The sequence below is a fragment of the Platichthys flesus genome, chromosome 17 (assembly GCF_949316205.1).
Source record: "Platichthys flesus chromosome 17, fPlaFle2.1, whole genome shotgun sequence".
Classification (NCBI taxonomy): domain Eukaryota; kingdom Metazoa; phylum Chordata; class Actinopteri; order Pleuronectiformes; family Pleuronectidae; genus Platichthys; species Platichthys flesus.
In genome coordinates, this window is record NC_084961.1 from 12,190,262 (window position 1) to 12,210,891 (window position 20,630).

At 44.2% G+C, this 20,630-nt stretch overlaps 3 protein-coding genes across 3 annotated transcripts; all 3 read right to left on the reverse strand.

Annotated features, from left to right (window-relative positions):
- Positions 1-2,858: 2,858 nt before the first annotated feature.
- On the reverse strand, positions 2,859-5,565 carry LOC133971977 (homeobox protein Hox-A7-like). The gene is made up of 2 exons (XM_062409131.1): positions 5,109-5,565; positions 2,859-4,267 (listed from the first exon to the last, which is right to left on the reverse strand). The coding sequence occupies exons 1-2, from the start codon at positions 5,470-5,472 to the stop codon at positions 3,951-3,953; spliced, it is 681 nt and encodes a 226-aa protein (XP_062265115.1). The 5' UTR covers positions 5,473-5,565; the 3' UTR covers positions 2,859-3,950.
- A 2,968-nt stretch (positions 5,566-8,533) lies between these two features.
- Positions 8,534-10,629, reverse strand: hoxa9a (homeobox A9a). The gene is made up of 2 exons (XM_062409184.1): positions 9,966-10,629; positions 8,534-9,587 (listed from the first exon to the last, which is right to left on the reverse strand). Exons 1-2 carry the CDS (start codon positions 10,513-10,515, stop codon positions 9,346-9,348), a joined length of 792 nt encoding a protein of 263 aa, XP_062265168.1. The 5' UTR covers positions 10,516-10,629; the 3' UTR covers positions 8,534-9,345.
- Positions 10,630-14,158: 3,529 nt separating this feature from the next.
- On the reverse strand, positions 14,159-17,017 carry LOC133972468 (homeobox protein Hox-A10). Its single transcript, XM_062409942.1, has 2 exons — positions 16,156-17,017; positions 14,159-15,232 (listed from the first exon to the last, which is right to left on the reverse strand). The coding sequence occupies exons 1-2, from the start codon at positions 17,015-17,017 to the stop codon at positions 14,958-14,960; spliced, it is 1,137 nt and encodes a 378-aa protein (XP_062265926.1). The 3' UTR covers positions 14,159-14,957.
- Between the last annotated feature and the right edge of the window lie 3,613 nt (positions 17,018-20,630).

Consider the following 20,630-nt stretch of genomic DNA (forward strand, 5'->3'; position numbering starts at 1 on the left):
CTTCCCTTTGTTTGTCCATTCCCCCGTGTCCATTAAAAAAATAGAATGAAAAGGTATTAAATGTTTGGTTGAAGTGTAACAATAAAATAATTATATCATTTACATTAAATTTACATATCTGCACGGTAAACATTTAAAAAAGAAAAAATGTATTTGACAAAATAAATGTAAAAATAATAGTTTCAAAACGCCAACAGACATCCGCCCAACTTTGCGTAAATGTGTACGGTTCTGGTCTACAGTTATTGGAAGGTGTAAATCAGCCTTTCTCGTGTGCGAATCTCCATATGTGAGCAGAAAAGCAGATCTTAAGACGCCTCCTCCAGCGCTCTCCGTTTGCTTTTCTTCTTGTGGAATTTTTATGGCACCTTTCGTCTCTCGCAGGCAGCGCCGTGTCGTCTGTTTCTCCCCCACTAGCAATTCCCCCAGAGCAGCACCTTTCCCCCAACCTCAAACGCAAGCCCAATCCTGTGTTACTGACAAAAACAGCGAGCTGCAGATTATTTATTCTGTTCCAGGTATGTGCGCCCTTTGCGGCTACAGAGCCCCAGAAGGCACGGCGCATGAGAGGAAGGCTGAAATACCGGGACTCCCTCTACATTGCAGGGCCCACGGTAAGAGTTAGAGACCTATACACAATGTGCCTGTTGGTTTAAAAGTCACGCTCTCCCCAGCTGATTTATGGCTGGCCAATGGCAACAAAGTTCCCACGAAAATTATTTCCCAGCGCCGAGGGCAGGGACACACCCAGGAACTAAAGAAGCGGCTAAAGAAAGGGGAGGAAAGAAGTGAGTGCGCACTGCTGTCTGATTTAGTCTGAGGGGTAGAGCCGAGGGGTCACCGCTGCAGGAGAGAGGAGGGCAGTGCACTTTGCAGGCTCCCACGCACACTGGCACCACCGAGTCTAAGAGCACACAGATGAAATCCCATAAAATCTGATTTAAATTTTCTGCCCAAGCGTCATTGCGCACGGCTGCGGCACGACTGCAAGTGTCAGTGCACACATTCTGGATAGTTATGACATTGTATTAAACACAACGAGCAGACTCAGCAGAGCAATAACAACAACAGCCAACACCACATGTCTCAACACAAAGAAAAGGATAATTTAGCGCAACACCAGATGAGGCATTTTCTCACGACAAAGGAAATAAAAAAACAAATGTTATAAACAGGAATGGAAAATGGAAATTGACTTCATGTTGGATGCATTTACCATACGTTCAATTCTGCACCATTTCTATCGCGCAAAAATGAAAGCAGCTCATACTTTGAATTTCAGCTCCTCGCAGAACGAGTTTGCTTGTCGCACGAATAATTTATTGCACCCAAACAAATCACCGCAGTTTGACAATATGGCCTCGCAAGGTGACACAAACACAACAATGCAGAAATGTTAAATTCCGCTTGCAGGGACATTCCTGCGGATGTGTTGACTTAACAACATAACACACACACACACACACGCTTTCATTAAAGGTCAGACAAACGCTTAAAATGACCTTATTTTCCTCTCTGGCCATTTTCCTGTTTAGTGAGAAAGGACCCTAATTAATATGTATATGAATCAGAAAGGCAAAGTGCCTGGACAATCGTGTTCATTTCAAGACTGTAAATACGTCCGATATCCAGTCTGCACCACAGACTTCCCACAGACATTTGCAGCAAAACGGGCAGAGCTGCCACCACTATTCCCCCATTGTCTCCACGGGAGGGCGGTAAAGAGCACGTTTCCCCACCATTCACCCGATGGTTCTGGCAGCCGAGAGCGCATCCCCATTCAAATCCAACAACAAACAAATTAGGATTAAATGGCATGCAGGGACCAGGGGAAAGAGCTACAACAGGTTTCTACCCGTGCACAAAACCGGATCTTTATTTTTATCTTTTAACTGCAGAATAGTAAGTGCAGCGTCTGCTGTTATCGCAGCAATATGGAGTGTAACGTGAAACCAATTCCTCCACAGGGTTTCACCATTTAGACAGAAACGAAATGAGGCGCAACAGTTGCATATTACGCTGCTTTATGGAAATAGATACAATAGCAAACATGCAATAGACTGGTAAGTTGAGCATGTCTTACCTTGCGGAGGTTTCTTGTAAACAGGAGAGGTGAAGGGGAGGGAGCCGGCAGGTGCAGACGTGCTGTGACTAGGGGGGGGTAGAATCACCAGCTGAGTCCCGGGACGCGCCGGGGTCAGTAACGCACCGGGGCTCCTTCCACTCATCGTGCCAGAACGCGTCAGAGCCGCGGAAACCAAACGATCCAGTCCTATTAATAAGACAAGCTCCCGTGCGCAGAAAAAAAAAATCTCCCATATAACTCCAAAAGCAGGGAGGTGTGAGGGGTATAAAACCTGCAGAAGGTCGCCGGTGGGGAAACAGCCGCGTGGAGGCTGGAGACCGTTAAATGAAAAGGCTGCTCTATTCTGGTATTGGAAATTATATATAAAAAAGTTCATGTTCACGGCTTCCAGCCACGTGACCAGGCAGCGGCCAATAGGAGGCCGAGGCGCGTCGTAAAGTTGTATTGCCATGTTGTAAATTTTCATAAACAACAACGGATTTATGACCCTGCGCGGGGAGGGAGGGAGGGAGAAAGAGGAAGAGCGAAGGAAAGAAGGGGGCAGGTCACCGTCAGGCGCCATCTTACATAGGGAAGAGGGAACACAGAGTTCAACAGTAATTTCCCCTCATCACGCAGCCTGCCCCATCTCGCATCCTCATAGCTCACATTCCCGTGCAGCGCCAGCGTTTACACACCATCACCGCATCAGACCGGCGCGTAATTATTACCACCATAACTCGGGCGGTTACAGAACCAGTGCGCACATATTCCCAGTAAACAAATCCGCAGATACAATCTATTTTATTTCATCATCATATTCTCATTTACAAATTTAAGACATTCTTAAAGGTTTTTCAATTGTTCACATTTCACTTCACGACATAACAAACCCCTTTCACTGACTCGAAATAGATCACAGTTTTGGCACAGTGCTGTGTGGAGTCGCCGGCTCGTTTTACACTGTCAAAAGAAACGAACCTGATACTGAAAAATGATGCTGTCAAAATAAAAACAAGCGTGTGTAGTTGTTTGATCCTGTTGGTATTTCCACAAAACACGTATTACATGTGTGGCGTGAAATTCGAAAACGTGAAAAAGAGCAAAAGGCCGATGCCAGCATTTCCACAGTGCACAGCTAAGACCCTTAAAACATTTACATGAGTGTGTTCGTGTTTACAATGTAATGAGCATGTGGGAATGTGAGGTAGGTTACATAAACTAAGGTCATCCGACACTATAAACACGTGTGTGCTCGTGGTGGCCCAGGATAAGGTATTGCTATTCTAATGAATTAAGGGGTCATGAAAATAACATTACAGCAATACAAAACATCAAAGTTGCAGCTAGAGGCCTTCAACAACAAAAATAACATTACATTTACCAAGTAAGGCACATTTACGCACAATATTGTATTTGTTCCCTTTAGAATCAGAACCGCGAGTAGAGAGGGAAAAAATACTGGAGTAGGTAGCTTCGATTAATTTACAATACATTTCCACATTATTTTGAATTCTTCAGTGTTTTGTTACGAGCTGGTAGAAACTGGGTAGTATTAATTTGAAGGAATGTTGATTCAGTAGCATGATCATGTTAATTTTTACGCACGTACTGCGCATAGAAAAATATAGTTTAAATAGGTAGTTTAACGTCGCTCTTTCATGCGGAGTCTCTTTAAAAGCATTTTCGGTGTAAATATGAAATGCAGATCTTATACAGTTTACTGTTAAATTTTATTACAGAATGACCCTAAGCTGTCATTCAATTAATGAGCTTGTGAAGCTGCAGTGAATGAATGGTGCCTCTGTTCGGTTCCTAACTCATATTCAACACTGTGTTTCTTTCATTCACGCTCGGATTTTTTTATTTATTTCTGTCTCATTCTTTACTTTGCAGCCGTTTCTGACTCCGGCCCCGCGGGGGCCCTGGTCTCTTCGGTTTCGGGCCCCCCGGCCTCGCACACAGCCTGGGTGTCGCTGTCGTTGTCTGCCGGGTTTGGCACCGCTTCGCCCTTGTTGTCCTTCTTCCACTTCATCCTGCGGTTCTGGAACCAGATTTTGATCTGTCTCTCTGACAGACAGAGGGCATGGGCTATCTCGATCCTCCGCCTGCGGGTCAGATAGCGGTTGAAGTGGAACTCCTTCTCCAGCTCCAGGGTCTGGTACCGTGAATAGGTCTGTCGCCCACGCTTACGAGTTGGGTCTGTGGAAAACAAGATAAGACGCATGAGCTGTGACTTGCATTTGTTTGTTTTTTTTATCAATGAATAAATTGTTAAATAAAGTGGTATTAAATGATAATAAAAACATCGAGTCTCGTTAATTTGTGATTATTTGTGAAATTAATTGTGGCTCATATTTTACGCACGCACTAATCAGTAGGGCAGAGGATTTTCTGCTTCTCAGCATCTGTTTAGAGTAGTCCTGCTGGGGGTGTTTGGCTTATGCCTCCTTTGATACTCTGCATGCCTTTCCAATTAAAAGCCACTCATGTTGTGTACACCGAAGGAGCCATGAGTAATTAGATTACAAGCCCAACACCTCCTCAAAATCATAACAAATGTCTGTGTTTCAAAGTGGACCGCATTTTAAACCCACCTGACTTCTTTATGTGGCCGATAGTACCGGTGCATATTGATCCAGCAATGTACGAGCGAGTTTCGGAAAACACCACGAGCCTCTGCAGTGCAGACCCAATTAGAAAAGAGCTGCAGAGTGCAAGGGGGAACTGATTTACACAACAGGCCGGTCTTTTTTACAACCACAAAGGGGAGAAGAGGCTATAAGAGTAATAGGAGTGCAGAGAAACCCCCCAGCGGCAAGGTCTCTGCGTACTGAACACACAGAAGCGCTGGCCAAATGAATTTATGGCTGCAGAACTCATTAGTTGCGCAATAAAAGTTTTACGATTCTTTCCATGCAACACCAATGGCTTCACGAAATTAATTGAACCACTAACGTCCAGCGTAAGTATCCCAACGCTTTGTGAAAGCATTGACCCGAGGGTTCAGAAACGGCACGCATAAGACAGAATCAGGACGTACCTGATGCTCTCATCCAGGGGTACATCCGGTAGTGTTTGTCCGGCGGAGAGGTGAGGGGTCCCGGCCCCGGATTGCAGGAGCCCTCGGTGAATATGCGGCTCTGGTCAAACGGGCTGCAGTGCAGTGCGTGCGCATCGTGCACCTGGCTGTAGCCCGAGGTAAACACGGGGCGGCCCTGGTATACTGCATTATTGACGCTGTAAACTCCAGACAGGGCCGGTGTGAGCGCAATGGCCGCAGCACTCCGAGCAGAGCCATAGTCCTCTCCACTGGATCCAGAACGACAAGAAGCCCGCTCCGCGTTCGGAAACAGAGCCGCCGCCGTATACGCGCTAAGAAGACCATCCACATAATAAGAACTCATATTTTTTTCCTCTCTGATTTGTTGGCCCAGAATCCTCAGTGTCGTTTTTACGAGGTAGCGTGATATATGACAGCAATACACACTAGATTTACACCAAACCCCATTTTTGCTCTGGACCAAAAGAACTCACCACGTGACCCAGGCCTGGCCAGCTCTCAGCCAATCAGCGGACAGAGACGGATTTCATGATGGCGCAGCACTGCAGAATGGGATTAACACTTCACACACAAACACATACGAGAGAAATTCACACAAGCCCACTGATCAAAAGGTGATTTGCGTTATTTAAAGTCTGGATTTAGATTACTCTTCTCAACGGCGCTTTACAGCCAATCAACGATTCAAAAGCTTTTAATTTACCTGTAACGTACATTATTATAATACAATACTCAAGATAAACATAACACACGGACTGACAATTTGTCCTAATATCCATTATAAATTGAATAAATAAATTACCTTTTTACAATTCCTACTTTGATTGGATTATGTTGCTTTTAATACACGTTCTCGTGCCTTTACGCATGAAACTGCATTTTGACTATTGATGCACGATATTAACAACGCAAATAATTCATGCTGTATAGAAAACACGCTGCGTATTTGTAATAGGTTGCAATTATTTGAATTTCCAGATATTTAGATTTTAACAGTGAACATTTTCAGACATATAAAAAGATTATTTTACTACACGAACTAGAACTCATTTATTAGTAGTTGTAGTACTAGTAGTACTGCTATTATTATTCTGGGTCATAAATTATAGTGATAAAAAGATATATATAATTGCAATACACAGAATAAGAATAAAGAAAGCCAGAATTACGTAGAGAAAATCATCATGATCGTTATTATTATTGTTGGTATTTATGATTTATTGCCATTACTATTACTGTCACGATTATCATTATTATTATTACAAGGTTAATACTGTTATTCTGTTATTGCTTGTATTAATATATAATATACATTTGCAACGCTAGTTGTGAATATAGACTATTGGTTAACATTGTGACTATAAAATATCAACGTATTCAACAGGAATAAATGCACAGAGGGGAAATGCTCCTAATTACTTGGTAGTATTTACAACCATTTTAATAAACAGGGTAATTTGTTTTAAGATTGTTTACGTCTATAAAACCATGGTAAAACCTCCCATAGAGAATGACAGCGGTGAAGAGAGAAGCTACTATTTGAGGACAAAGTGAGGGAGCGTCATACTGTTACATTCTCCTCTCTCTGCAGATGTATGAAATTATTTGGACCCTTAAAATGCTACAACAGTTTGTTCGCCAGGGCAGGTTCATTTGAGAGCAGCGTTCAAAGTAGTGTGTGTGTCTGTGTGTTTGTGCGGTTGTGTGTGTGTGTGTGTGTGTGTGTGTGTGTGTGAGTGTGTTGTTGTGGAACAGTGTCGCCACTCCCTGGTGACTGGGTGGAACTACACATGGTAGGGACGCAGCAGTGTTTTTGTCATTTGCTGCAATCAGGCAGAAAATACAAGATTTTACGCAAGGAAACTGTCGTTATACGTGACTTTGTTTTTTGCAGTTGTTATTTTATGCAAAGCATTGTGTCTTAACAGACTGATGCATATATATTTTTGATAGAAGCATCTATATAAAGCCTTTAACTGTGTTTGGATCTAGCTGCATGGCTTTATTGCTCCTTCTCCTCAAGCAGCAGAGGAGCAGAGGGCGGAAGGTTCCCAGGTATAGGAACAAAGGATCTCTCCAAATGACCGTGAGTCCTACGCGTCCCCGTCGGGGAGAATCCAATAAAGCTGATCATTTCCGCTCGGCCTTTTGTCCACGTCGCAGTCCCACAGAAAGAGAAGAAGAAAACAAATGGGTGCCATTCTGGAAACGGCCTAATTGTGTCTGGATGGCCATAAAACCATTAAAACTGGAATGCCAGACAGTGCAGCAGACCAGGCGTTTTATTGCACTGTCTCTGGACGAGTCTTTGAAGTTTGGGTCCATCTGCGTTTCCTAACGCGTCACAACAGCACCTCAGTTGTGCCAAAGTCCGACTTCAATTCTATCTACAACAATATACGCGTCTACGTCCGTGTCGTAGGGGCCTTTAATGTGAACAGGAACAGAGCTGTGACTTTGCAGCTCCAGGTGACGCCACATTTGCTCACTTCTCGTAGCCTATATACGTTACATGTCTTTGTGCCAAATATTTCCCCCAACATGCAGGGACTTGAAGCAGCATTACGCAGGGAGGCCATATTTTAAAACTAGAAGTATTGAGCTCTTCTCGAAAACCCTTTGATTACCTATTTGATGTCATCTTTTCAACAAGACAAAAATGATCCTAAATGTGTAATCCATCACACTCTTTGCCAATGGGCTTGTTCATACTGTTGGATCCGGTTATGGAGGTGGCTCTAGCTTCAGGCTGAGAGCCTGTGTCATATCTGAGCTGAGCAAAGGCACATCGGCTGCATTATTTTGGGCTTCAGCTGTCGAAGCCCTCGATGTCTTTTTTTGTTTTGTGTCCTCTCGCCTCGCAGCGCTTTGCACCCCATAAAAGGTTATAGCGGTAATTGTCTTTTATGGCTGTATACAGCTAACAACATCCTCTGCCAAAACGCAGCTCTGTCCCCTGTCCAGAAAGACACACACGGATTTTCACTTACACGTGTGTGCATTTTGATTCGTGTGTGTGTGTGTGTATGTGTGTGTGTGTGTGTGTGTGTGTGTGTGGGTGGGTGGGTGGGTGTGTATGGGAGTGTGTGTGTGTGTGTGTGAGAGAGAGTGTGTCCTACAAATTGAAATACCTGCATATACTTATTATAATTAGTAAAATGTGAATTTGCACTGTATATTCAAGTATCCAAATATCCTCAATTTGCATTACGAATTTTCGCGTTAACCTGATAATTGTTTACAATGCAAACTAGCAGCCATATATTATTTTTGCGCAGCAGACATTCGTGAATCCTGATGTACACCACTATAATCCTTTTCGATATGCGGTCAGAATGAAATAAGAGTGTAAAGTGCATGCTTTCGCAGATATAATTTGTTTTATTTAATAAATAAAGTACAAATTACATTTGTGAACCAAAATTCAGACGGTCAACAGACCGTGAGGTATTCAATAAGTAGCCTACAGTGTTTTTATTCCATTTTTCTCTCACTAACAAACAGTACGTTCTTTCAAAATGTTACTCCCTGAAATTCTGACATTGTTCAGTATCTAATGCAAGCAAATCTATTATAATCCACCATCGGGGGGGGAAACGTATTGTAGGTAGTTGAAGAACATATAGGTAGTCAATATACTGTCGTGTAATTTAGCTTCTACATCATGTTTTAACCTATGAGCATTTCCAAGAGGTTTGTGAGGTTGATGCACCTATACTTCAAAATGCGATGAGTCTGGCTGTTCTACGGGTCCAATGTTAGATTCATGGTCATCAGTCATAGTTCTATAGCAGTAAGGGAGAAATAATAAAATAAACACAGTTTCTTTACAAGCTAGACGCTCAAGTGACTCAGAGATAGACAACAAATAGCCTATAGCTACAAACACACAGCTAGAAACATCCATACACAAACAAGCACAGGGACCAGTCCATCTAATACACGTTAACGAGGTATTAATAAAAAAATATCAACATAAGAAAGGAACATATGAAAAAATAAACGAGTGGGCACTGTTAAAATTGTGCAATATAAAGGTAGTCGCAGCAAAATGAAGCCCAACATGCTTTTTTTAATAAGACATTTAAGCCTAATAGCTTCTGTTATATAGAACAATAAGACAATGAAGTTTAGAAACAAGGTCCAGCAGAGTTAAGAGCTTCCACACAGAAAAGCTCATCAGCCTTAATACTGTTTTTCTCTCTATACGGTTCAGTCACCCGTCTTTCGGTAGGCCGTCTTTATTAAACTTCTTCATCTTCATCCTGCGGTTCTGGAACCAGATTTTAACCTGTCTCTCGGTGAGGTTTAGCTGCCTCGCCACCTCGTACCTACGGTCCCTGGTCAGGTAGGTGTTAAAGAGGAACTCTTTCTCCAGCTCCAGGATCTGATGCTTGGTGTACGGACAGCGTTTTTTTCTCGTGGCACTCGCGTGGAGCCAGTTGGACACTGGGTTATCTGGAAAGAGTGGGGTGCGACAGTGGGTGTGAGGGCCCAGTACTACGTGTCCAAATAATAATAATAATAATAATATAAACACATCACTCATAATTTGGCGCAGGAGAACATAATCATTCCAATAGTTTAATGTTGAGGATGGTGACAAGACAAACGCAGCTACATCCAAATAAAAGCTCCTCCTCATTTCTCTCTATCCACGTTCACTTTAAAAGCTGCGAAAGGTTAATATAGCAATGGGAGACCTCGGCCATTAACAGCCCCCATAAGGAAATGGCACGTTCAGAGTCAGACGCGCACCCCCATCACGCACCCATCCTCTGTTCATTATGTTGTAAAAAATAGTATGAGCACAAAAAGGGCTGTGCAGCGACTTACTTGGATCGAGGATGGGTTTCTCTTCGACCGCTTCCACGCTCATGTCCCCCGTCTGGCCGGAGAGCGCGTCCTTCTCCACCGGTGATGTCGTCGCCAGAGTGCCGTTCGCGTAATCGGAGAGCAGCAGCGCGGTGTGGGAGCCCGGCAGCGCTCCCTCAGCCCGCGTCCCCAGACCCTCCGGTTTGATTCCGTAGTGATGGGTGGTCGGTAATCCGGTCATGGGCAGGGAACCGGACATGGGCTCCAGCATCCACGACTGATATCGCCCGTCCGAATCGGCGCCAACCGGGCCCTGGGGGTGCCCATAGTGGTGATGGTAAACAGAGGTTCCCGGGAACTGAGCCGGGACGTGGCTCCACGGCGGCCCGAACACCGGAGGCTTGGACGGGAAGGTGCAAGTCCCGAGCTCGCCGTGGTCGCCGATGGAGGCGGGCTGCCTGCCATGCTGGAGCCCAGGACCGGAGGAGTACCTCGGCACGGAGACCTCCTCGCTCTCGGGCAGAATGAGGGAATCGACGTAGTAACTAGTCAGCGTTCCGGATGTCGACATGGCAGAGAAATTATACTTTCACATGTACGCAGTCATTCCTCAGATACATGCAAAAGTAAAAAAAAAACGTGCACACACACACCGCACACACATACACACGCAGTAAACCCAGCCTCACAAAATAACAATGTGGAGAAATCAAGTAGCAACTTGGCCCCACAGAGAACTACAGTGGGCTAGTAATGGGGAGACAGGCTGCCACGCCATTGGGCAGCACACACACGTGATCATAAAGGCTGAACAATAAAGGATAAATCAATCCCTATGGCCATTAAATACTCACCCGCTCTCCTATAACCACCTCCAGTTTTTAAAGATAAGAAATATCCAGATATGAGTGAGAACTGTGATCTGTGGGATGTAAAATTTTGAATAACCGAGAGATTTAAAAAAAATGAAAAAATCTCTCAGCCTCTCAGCCACTTGGTTCTGGGGAGATCTCCTCTATCCAAAATGATACAGTGCGTGTTTTTGGGAGGCTTATTTTACGAGGTATTTTATAGGCCACGTAAGCACCCTACCACTGCTGCTCACCAAAAACACATTTTAAACGCCACCGTATTAAAAACATGAAGCTCAAACAGCGTCTGGATCTCGAACCACGTCCATACAAATTACATTTTTATTTACTTTGCTGCGTTTCGGCTTCTTCGGATATCCTTCAATGTCCGTACTTTTACGCTTCAAATATCAAACCTACTTTATAGAGAAAAACACCACAATTCTTATTTTACCCTTTGCCAAAATAGTTATTTTCACTTTTCAACATTTTCCTACAGAGGATATTTTGGGTAGTTTGGTAGTTTAGCGTAAAGCGTTAAAAACCAAACATGTTCATTCTCATCACGTGGCCATACTCTTCTACCATAACCGCATTTGGTGATTTCATTTAGTGATATTGCACATCACTGTTTGAACTAGAACTATACATCTTTAAGACCTAAACATCCACATTATAGCACACAGTCATGTTATATCCAAAGGTGCAGGACTATGTTCCTACAGTTGGAAAAGAAACAAACATGGACTAGTTTTTATGAATTGGAAAAGATTTTAATTTGGAATTTGTCATGATTTTAACACGAAAGAAGGAGGAGTATTTTATTTACAATTTGCAGTTTCTGACTTAACGACATACATATAACAACGCGGTTAAAACTAGTGTTAAAACACTTGTTAACATATATTTCCAAATTAAATAACTTACTGGAAAGCCTGTAAGTGCGTGATATAAAATATAAAGTAACATTTGTGATATAAAATAGCTACAACAATGGAAAATAAAAGGATATTGATTACTATTATTTTAAAACAGGGAAATAAAACTGAATAAATTCGGTGTAAATGTCTATATTTTAGAAAGCCGCTGAATTGAATCGCACAGAGCAGATACATTTCGTAAATATATTAGAGGTTTTCGACTTGACACATGTTTCGTGGCTTAACCCGCAGAATGTTTGCACCGCCGTTTTCACTTGCATTTGGCCTTTGCGTCGGTATCGTCACTGCCATTAACAAATGAAGTGTAATGCGCGCTAGCAGCCGGTGCTTTGGTGTAACGTTACACCTAAACACAGCGAAGGCGTAATGTGGTGTTTGTGGTTTGCTCCTGTTAAAATGAGCTAAATGGTGCGAGGGGTGATAAACAACAAGACACACGAGCGCGATTCCCTATAAAATACACAATGTAGAGGCACTTTTAGATTAGGAATATACATTGAATCCATGGAATAAATGCACAAAGGAGCGGGAAGAAACCTGCCCGCTACTACATTTAAAGAAAATATACAGACACAAAAAAGTCAACTTTAAACCAACGCGCAAATGGCTCAAAAATATGTTGTAAAATATGCATATTGTGTTTTAAATGGCAGCAAGAATATTCACACTAAAGGAGACTTAATATGTGTTTCAGAAAAACTGCAATAGACATCTGATTTCAAAGGGGGTGGCTTTGTGCGTAAATGCGCATTATATCCTAAACTTATATGAGCCCACATTGAATATATGCAAAGCGGCATCTCCTCACATGTTACCCTGTGTGTTTTATTTATTACCAGCAAATAAACGAAGGGCTTGGCCAACACCCCACAAGGCCACAGGCAATGCAACACTCAGGAATTTTTTCTTCTCTGCAGCTCTTCCTATTGCATTTTAGCAAAGGAAAACAAAACAAGGTGTCCAAAATGTGCACTCGCGTTGCAGGCTCCTCACCTCACTACCTGCACGTTATTTGTCCAGCAGAAATCAAACAAGCCGTGGGGGGAAAGGAGCGGCTGTGCGCCAACTCGTGCACTAAAACTTAGAATAGTCAAACACCTTTGGAGCAGGAAAAGACGCCACTGTGCCAATGGCTCTTAGGCTGTAAACCTAAATCAGGGTGTTTTTTTCACTCGGTTTACCGCAGGGGCTATTTACTTCTTTTGCCTCCGCAGATAACAGCCTGTCTGGCGGATCTAAATGTCGCCATAAAGCCCTTCCCCTCCTTTTGTCTGAGCCACTATTGCGCAGCGGAAGCATCCGGTCCCATTGCCCACGGAGGTCGCTGTTGCCTCATTCACCTTCCCCTTCCCCTCCACTGCAGTGGTCGTAACCGAGGCCTTGTCTGGCGTGTCTGCGTCACTACTACTCACGGAAAACACTCACGGCTTAAGCCTTTAATTCCAAGTCCACGACGCATACCGCAGCCCAGCTCTGATCAGGTTAGAAATTCAGCACACATGGGCCGCTCGGCTCGCTTCAAAACGACAAAACACATGGAGAACTATAGAGGACACAACAGGAGACAGGTTAAAGAATATACACAACAGCCAGCCACCCCTCCCCGATTTATGAGCCGGGCAGGTTTGCGACATGCTTCCAAATCACCTCTGCACAATGTTCCACAAACCCAATCATCTTTATGTCCCCGGTTTTCTTCCCCCCTTGGTTTCGATGCATGTAACTGGGGCAGTGAAGACAGTGTCATGTTGCAGAGTTAGAAATGGACCCCAACAACATGAAACTACCTAAACCACTCGACAGTCGATCCGGGCCTCAAGTGGAAACCCAATCATCCCATTCGTAATGCACCGCGGTCGTCGGTTCCGTCATCGAGCGTCCACAAATGCGTCTGTGCTGAGAAAGTGCAAGTGTGTGGCACAACACTAAAGTGAAGCCGCTGCAACACGGCACACAAATAGACAATTGTCACAATGAAGAATGCACTTACCCGCACCCAGAAGCGTTAATCCTACTATTCCGAATTAAGCAGAAGGTAATGTTCTATCCACATTGCGCATCTGTACAGTAAGGATTTCTAGCAGAGAGCCGGGCCTCCTCTCCGTCTGAGAGGCTCTCCCACGACTGAAGCTGCTCTTAGAGGAGAGGGAGAAACCTCATATACCAGCCAGTCATAAAACTCTACAATAGCCGGCTGGGCATGCAGCTAGACGGCTTATAGCCTAATATCTTAATTATTTCCGATGGCCATTACGTTTGCCCCTGAGAACCTGTCTGAGCTGGTTCACAAAACAACTCCCATCCCCTGTGTTGGGGCACGTATTCTTTTTTGACATTTGAATTTCAAAACAAAGCATTTAAAACTTGATAACAGAAACCCCCCCACGCTAGAAAAATGCAATCAGTTACTCCTTAATGCGAGCTGATAATTTATTAAGCATTACACAAAAACACGATGTCATATGTACACAGATATATACAGTAAAAACAGTTCTCCTTCACTTTACGCACCGTTTTTTGTGTGTAAACGTCAAAGTGATTAAAGATTCAGTTTATACATTTAGCTCATACGTAGAATAGTTCTATATCATGGTGGACTACATCTAATGGCCATAATGAATTACTCTTTCCTGGGTGATACATGGGTATTATATTCCAGAGTGGTTCAAAATAAATTCTCAAAATAATAAGGTATATTTATATCATGCAATTCCAATTAAAATAAAATAAATTCATAATTGTTTGACTTAAATTGGGGGAAAATGTTATTGTTCAGTGGTGGGGGAGAAAGTGGACAAATCAAACACTTCCACAGTGTGTACTTGTGTGTGTGTGTGTGTGTGTGCGTGTGTGTACATGTGTGTGTGTGTCTGTGTGTGTGTGTGTGGTTCAACTGCATAGATTCAATTCCACTGACGACACAATCCAAACATACGACAGAAGTGACAGATACGTGTCGACGAAACAAAATAACACAACATCAGAAAACAATCAGATGGTACCTCTTACATTTTTTTAACCATTTGTCTTTTCTCAGTAGCTCACAGAGGACGATGCACTGACATTACGCGTGTCTGGGGGAAAAAAGAAAGTTGTAACCCCACAGTACAAAACGAGTCATGTGGACAAGTGGTGATGGAGTTTTTTTTTGGGGGGGGGGGGGTGTTTTGGGATTTCACCAATTCTTGCCTCTGCTTCAGTGTGATCACGTTCTTGGTTCATCACGAAAATCCGTAGTTGGAGGTGAGCTCCCGGATACGGTTCTCCCGCGTCATTTTCTTCAATTTCATCCTGCGGTTCTGGAACCAGATTTTAACCTGTCTGTCCGACAGGTGGACGCCTTTACTGATCTCTAGGCGGCGCTCTCGGGTCAGGTACATGTTGAAGAGGAACTCTTTCTCCAGCTCCAGTGTCTGGTGCTTGGTGTATGGGCAGCGTTTCTTCCGGCCACTCTTCGCCGTCAGCCAGTTGGCCACGTTTTCACTTTTTTTGTCTCCTAAAGAAAATGGCAGATATATACATGGTTTTACGCACTGCAACATGAGGCACTGCGGCGTGTGATGGTGTGTGTGCGTATGTACATTACGTCTATGCGTGTGTGTGCGCGTGTGTGTGCGTGTGTGTGTGTGTGTGTGTGTGTGTGTGTGTGTGTGTGTGTGTGTGTGTGTGTGTATGTTTGTGGAGGGGAAACAGAGGCAGCATCTGAACATCTGGGAGTGTGTGTGTGTGTCTATCTGTGTATTATGAAGATATTACAGTAACCCTGGAGTCTGTCTTTGTGTGTATGTGTGTGCATGTGGGTGTGTGTGTTATGCGTAAAGTATGCCCTCTTTGTTAAACCCACTAGACTTCTAATTAAAACGGGACCAACTGTAATTGCAAAATATAACATTGCATATACATCATTGTACATCGGTTGTCCACTTAAATATTAACAACGTATTTCACAAAAAAAGTACGCTTATTGAAACATGGCACAAAAAGACTATGTTGGCCTGCACGAACACATGTCAGCCTGTGTTGTGTATTTTACGCAGCGGTCAAGAGATACTGGATTCATGTTGTATATTATTGTACTATATCATTAAATACAATTTTAAAAATAACCTATTATTGTCATAGGACACGGTACGACGGAATAACTCAAACCACGTCCAGCTTTCAAGCTAAGGTTTTTACGCATCAAATGTTGGCGCGTTTTCATGCACAAATGTATTGCATTGATATCACAAATAGTTGTATTTATGAAGTTACGACAGAATAACTATACAAATCTATTTTTATCGGAGCTGTCTTACTCCTGTAGCCTAAACAGTAGAATAAAACTTGACAGGTACAATTAAAAAACGTGTCTACCTGCACTACCTGCATGCAAACTAACCACAGTGCATGACCACACCTATGATGAAATGGGATTACCTTTAGTGGTCTTTGCTGGTCTCTCTTTGTCATTCACCTCCGCCTCGTCTGCTGAGGACGCCTCTGCATCCGAGGACTCTCTTGTCTCCTCGGCCCCCGGTGCAGCGTGAGGCTGCACGTCTGCTTTCGCCGAGGACACGGGCTCCTCGGTTCTCCGTTCTTCCAGCGCCGTGGCTGGAGCAGCAGTCGAGGTTGGTGGCGTGTGGAAACGAGCAGTAGCAGTGGGGTGTAAGCCAAAATGGGAATGGGAAGGGTTCGGTTGGGGGCCGTTGGTGTTGTAAAGTTTATGAGAATGTGCGTGCGTCTGAGACAAGCGGAAGTAGCCCGGCACAGGCACTGAGCCCCCGCCGCCGCCATCAGTAACTGTACAAGAACTCGAGCCGAGTCCGGCTGAAGTCAATCTCGAATAGGTCAGATCTTCGGCGGTTGAGGCTTTAGGGCACTTCGGCTGCTCGTACAGACAGTAGGTGCTCTCTTCCTTAATGTTCTGCGGGAACGAGCAGGGCGCGACCTGGGGACCTACCGGGTGCTCTTGATCCATTCGACATGACCTCTGCGCGTCCATCCACATCTCCATGCTGGACATGTACGCACCTGAGGCTGAAACCATATTCTGGGCGCCCAGCTCGCTCCGCTTACCCATACCTGGGAAGTATCCATAGTTGGGTAGTCCGTAAGGCACTTCTGTAGCAGTGCTATGAGGCACGCACACCGCCGTCCCGGTGTAGTGACCTCCGCCGCTGTCCGTGCGGCCACTGATCAGAGAATCCACTAAAAAGGCATTTCCTGACGGGCTGTCCGAACATGACATTATTGTGGTGTATTTTGGCGAAGGGAGAAGATAGCCCTTTCTGGCTGACATTTCTTGTACAAAACATGTTGGATATGATTAGCGGCACCCCCCTCTCCGCCGTGCGGACCGTAAAACCAATGGAAATGCTGGAAGATGGGCAGTCCCTCCCACTCCGAGGCTACGTAGCAGCCGAGGCGATATCCATCATGGAGCTGAGGCAGAGAAAGGAGACAGCGCAGCAATCAGTATATTCCCTCACCTCGCTTTAATGCACCACCATTAGCATGTACAGAGGGAGAGGGGTCTAACACGTCGCTAAGTTTGAAACTAAACATCTTAATGAAAACTTTGCCATTCATGGAAGCATTCTTTAACGAAGTCAGCACACAAATATCAGCTGCGCAAGACGCCAGGATGATGTCTGGAGCAGTGCTTGTCCCTATAGGTGCAAATCAATACCACAGAGCTCAATAGTGGATGTAACAGTAAGAAGCATCGCATTTCTAAAACCTAAAACCCATGTGCTGATGTATGAGTGGCTGTCATTAACTTGTAAACATAAAGCTACATACAGCAACAACTCCCTTTCGCCACAGTACACACACTGCTTCATATGAGGTAGATGTGGCCTTAAGGTGGCAAATCAAGTTCCAAAGTTTAGGGGCTGCTGAAACCCACAAACAAAGACATCAAATAACAAAGCCATCGGACTTAGCGGCAATAAAGTGTTTTGAACTGCAGAGGAAATTCGCCTTTGGCAACATCACTGGGTGAAAAAACCGGTGTGCATCCTTTTAGCCTGAAGACAGTGACTTCTTCCGCACTTAAAACAAATATGTTGAGTCCAAGGCGGCCCGCAGGAAGTGAGCGGCTGACATCCAAGAAACGGTTTCCCACTTTTTTCACCCTCCGATATTGATTCACCTATTCTCCACAGGCACTGTCAACGCTAATAATATCAAGTTTGCTTTACCTGTACTATTTTTTTCAAACAAAAATATTACATCGCGTCAAACAGACGTGATTAAACTATTAATTTAGACTAATGTTAAATCAAATCAAATTCCCGGACAACAGCAAAGATATGCCTGTGCGCAAACAAAGAGGGACCATTTCCTCGTCACAAGTTATAGCAATTCAATTTAGATTGAAGGAAATTCCTTTATGCTGTACAGAAAAATAATTAACTCAATATATGAGGAATTATTGCTTCCTTAAAACGCAGCCAGAATTTACTTCCTGAGAGAAAATGCATGCTCTTTAGGAGCCTGTATTACGCACTAGATTTATCTTTGATTAAGATAATTAACAGGGGTATAATACCTATTTTACAGTTCATAATTAGATTTTGTATTATAGTAGTTATGTATTTGTAATGTGTGTATTTTCTGGGCATTTCTGTGCCTGATTCGGGTCATTCCCAGCCGAAACCATTACACACAACAACAAAACAAGGACAAACTTGCATAGTCCTTGGACGAATTGGATTAACAGCAAAAATACATTTTCGTTTTGCCTCTGCATTCATTTATATTCCACATAAAACATCAGATAATAGCAACTGCGTCCAGTGTGCAAATTTACATTTTGGGTGGAAACTGCTGAAATATTGATCACGCCGTTTCTGAGCCGCCACCCTGCGACACAGCTAAGCAGACATAAAGCTTGCACATACAAGTCACCCTGTCGGTCCAATTTGGGGCAATAAGGGCCACAATAAAACTCTCCTTCCATCTCGTAGTGTCCTTGGACATGTGCACTCGATTGCTCTCTCCAGGTTGAAGTTAATCTTGGCCAGCTTTGCCATTACCAGGCCCAGGTGGCCACGAGCCCCCCGTGTGTATTTGCAGCCGGTTGTAGCAGAAATGGGCAAATTTGGGAGAAATTCATAAATTGCGCCCATTTAGGTTTTAAAACGCTCCGCCATTGACAGCTCATTTATGTACACTCGCTTAGACCATAGCGCGTCGACGGTGGACATTTGTCAATCCCTGCTGCTCAAAAACGCACATATTTCAAATGGCTTAAATGACTGCTTGCGCCTATGGTTATTTATGTGTGTCCGACTGTAGTACAATAACCCGTTGAAAAAAAAAATGGTATATAAGGGATTTTTTTAAGAGCACATTCTGCATTGCGGGATTAATAAAAAAAAGACAAATGCAGCGCGCAGAGCGTTTGCGCCTGTTTATCAAATTCCCCCAAAACCATAAAATAATTCACTCCAGTATTGGGCCCTTAAAAAACGCACAAACTTACAGCGATAACTCCAAAGCCCGTGTACTCTTCCCAACAGTGGCCTGTTCCTTATGGGACACATGAGCTGCTTAGGAAACTAAATACATCAATTAATTATGTGCGCAGAGTATTAAATTGTTGTAGGCCTGCACACTTCGTGGTGTTGCGCTGACATGGAGGGCCTATCGATATCTTTGCGTTACAGTTATTAATTGTGGCTATTAAATCTTCATTTTCACAGCTGCCTGGCTATAATGTCCCCAAAACAGTTTACTCTGACCACTGGCTTTGATCAGGCCCATATAATCGTGGCCGAAGAGGCCGTTTGAGTCGTATCATGTTCGTCTCGAGTGCAGTTATGAACAATAACGCGGCGTTTTATTACATCCAGCGGAAGTATTTATTTTTCACGAGAGACAAAGGAGAACGAGACTCAGCGCGCACGCATTGGAAGTCCAGAGCAGTCGCTCGCCACTTGGACTGACACCGAATAGCTTATCGTGCGGATCTGTGTCCAGGTCAGGAAGGAAAAGGGAGAAGCGATTGGTGCCCTATCACAATCAAATCGACTCTCACTAATAACTGACTTTATACACTTGGCACGTACATACAATAATGTCTTTTGGAAGGGCGTCAAATGTTGTTAGTGGATTCTTTGAAGAGGAGAGGGACGACGGGGGTAAAAAGGAGAATGTGAGCATATAGAAAGCCAGCTGCTGTGATTTAAGATGAGCTGCATTAGCCCGAGAGCCAGCTGGGAAAAAACTGTTCTGTACCCAGCTCCCACTGCTTACTGTTGTATCGTTAAGATGCTAACTGTAAACCATTCTTTAAAATCATTAAGGCAAGACCCCCCCCCCCCCCCCCCCCCCCCCCCCCCACACCAAAATTCAAAACATTTGTGGTGAGACTGGACGGGGTTGCGGATCTCTGCAGGTACAAGCCGGCCATGCTATACTTCACCCATTAAAAAGCCCAAGCTCAGCAAAATGAATAGCACATGCAGCATGAAGGCTTGGCACAGATGTATTGCCTTATTAGGGCCCCCAGGAAGACTTTATCTACCACACGGCCCACTGAGCACGAGAGCGTAAAATGTGGGATCCGAACACAAACCGGCGCCTTTCTCGAACCAACAGGCGCCCACCATAAATAAGTTTGTTGTTGCACCAGAGCAAACTAGAGAAGCTCCTGGTTGTGTTTGCAAACAGCGTTTTACCTGCGTGCATGCGAGGTGAGCCTGGAGACGGAAGGATCCGCGGCCATGACATTGGTCCCAATAGCGCCGCCCGGTGGCAGAGGAGCGTCTGATCCTTGAGTGCAGCCGTCGCCACTACACTGATTCGAGGTGGATAAACTGCACGAGGGGGAACAGCCTCTCAAATGGAGTCGATGCAGCCAACAAGCAGAGGCTTCTCCTGCGCGTCCTCTCCCTGTCGTTGCT

Coding starts and splice junctions, on each gene's coding strand:
- LOC133971977 (XM_062409131.1), bottom strand. CDS start 5,472: ATGAGTTCTTATTATGTGGATGGTCTTCTTAGCGCGTATACGGCGGCG. Junction 4,268..5,108: donor CCCCTGGATGAGAGCATCAG/GTACGTCCTGAT, acceptor TGTTTTCCACAG/ACCCAACTCGTAAGCGTGGG.
- hoxa9a (XM_062409184.1), bottom strand. CDS start 10,515: ATGTCGACATCCGGAACGCTGACTAGTTACTACGTCGATTCCCTCATT. Junction 9,588..9,965: donor GAAACCCATCCTCGATCCAA/GTAAGTCGCTGC, acceptor CACTCTTTCCAG/ATAACCCAGTGTCCAACTGG.
- LOC133972468 (XM_062409942.1), bottom strand. CDS start 17,017: ATGTCAGCCAGAAAGGGCTATCTTCTCCCTTCGCCAAAATACACCACA. Junction 15,233..16,155: donor ACCAGCAAAGACCACTAAAG/GTAATCCCATTT, acceptor CATTTTCTTTAG/GAGACAAAAAAAGTGAAAAC.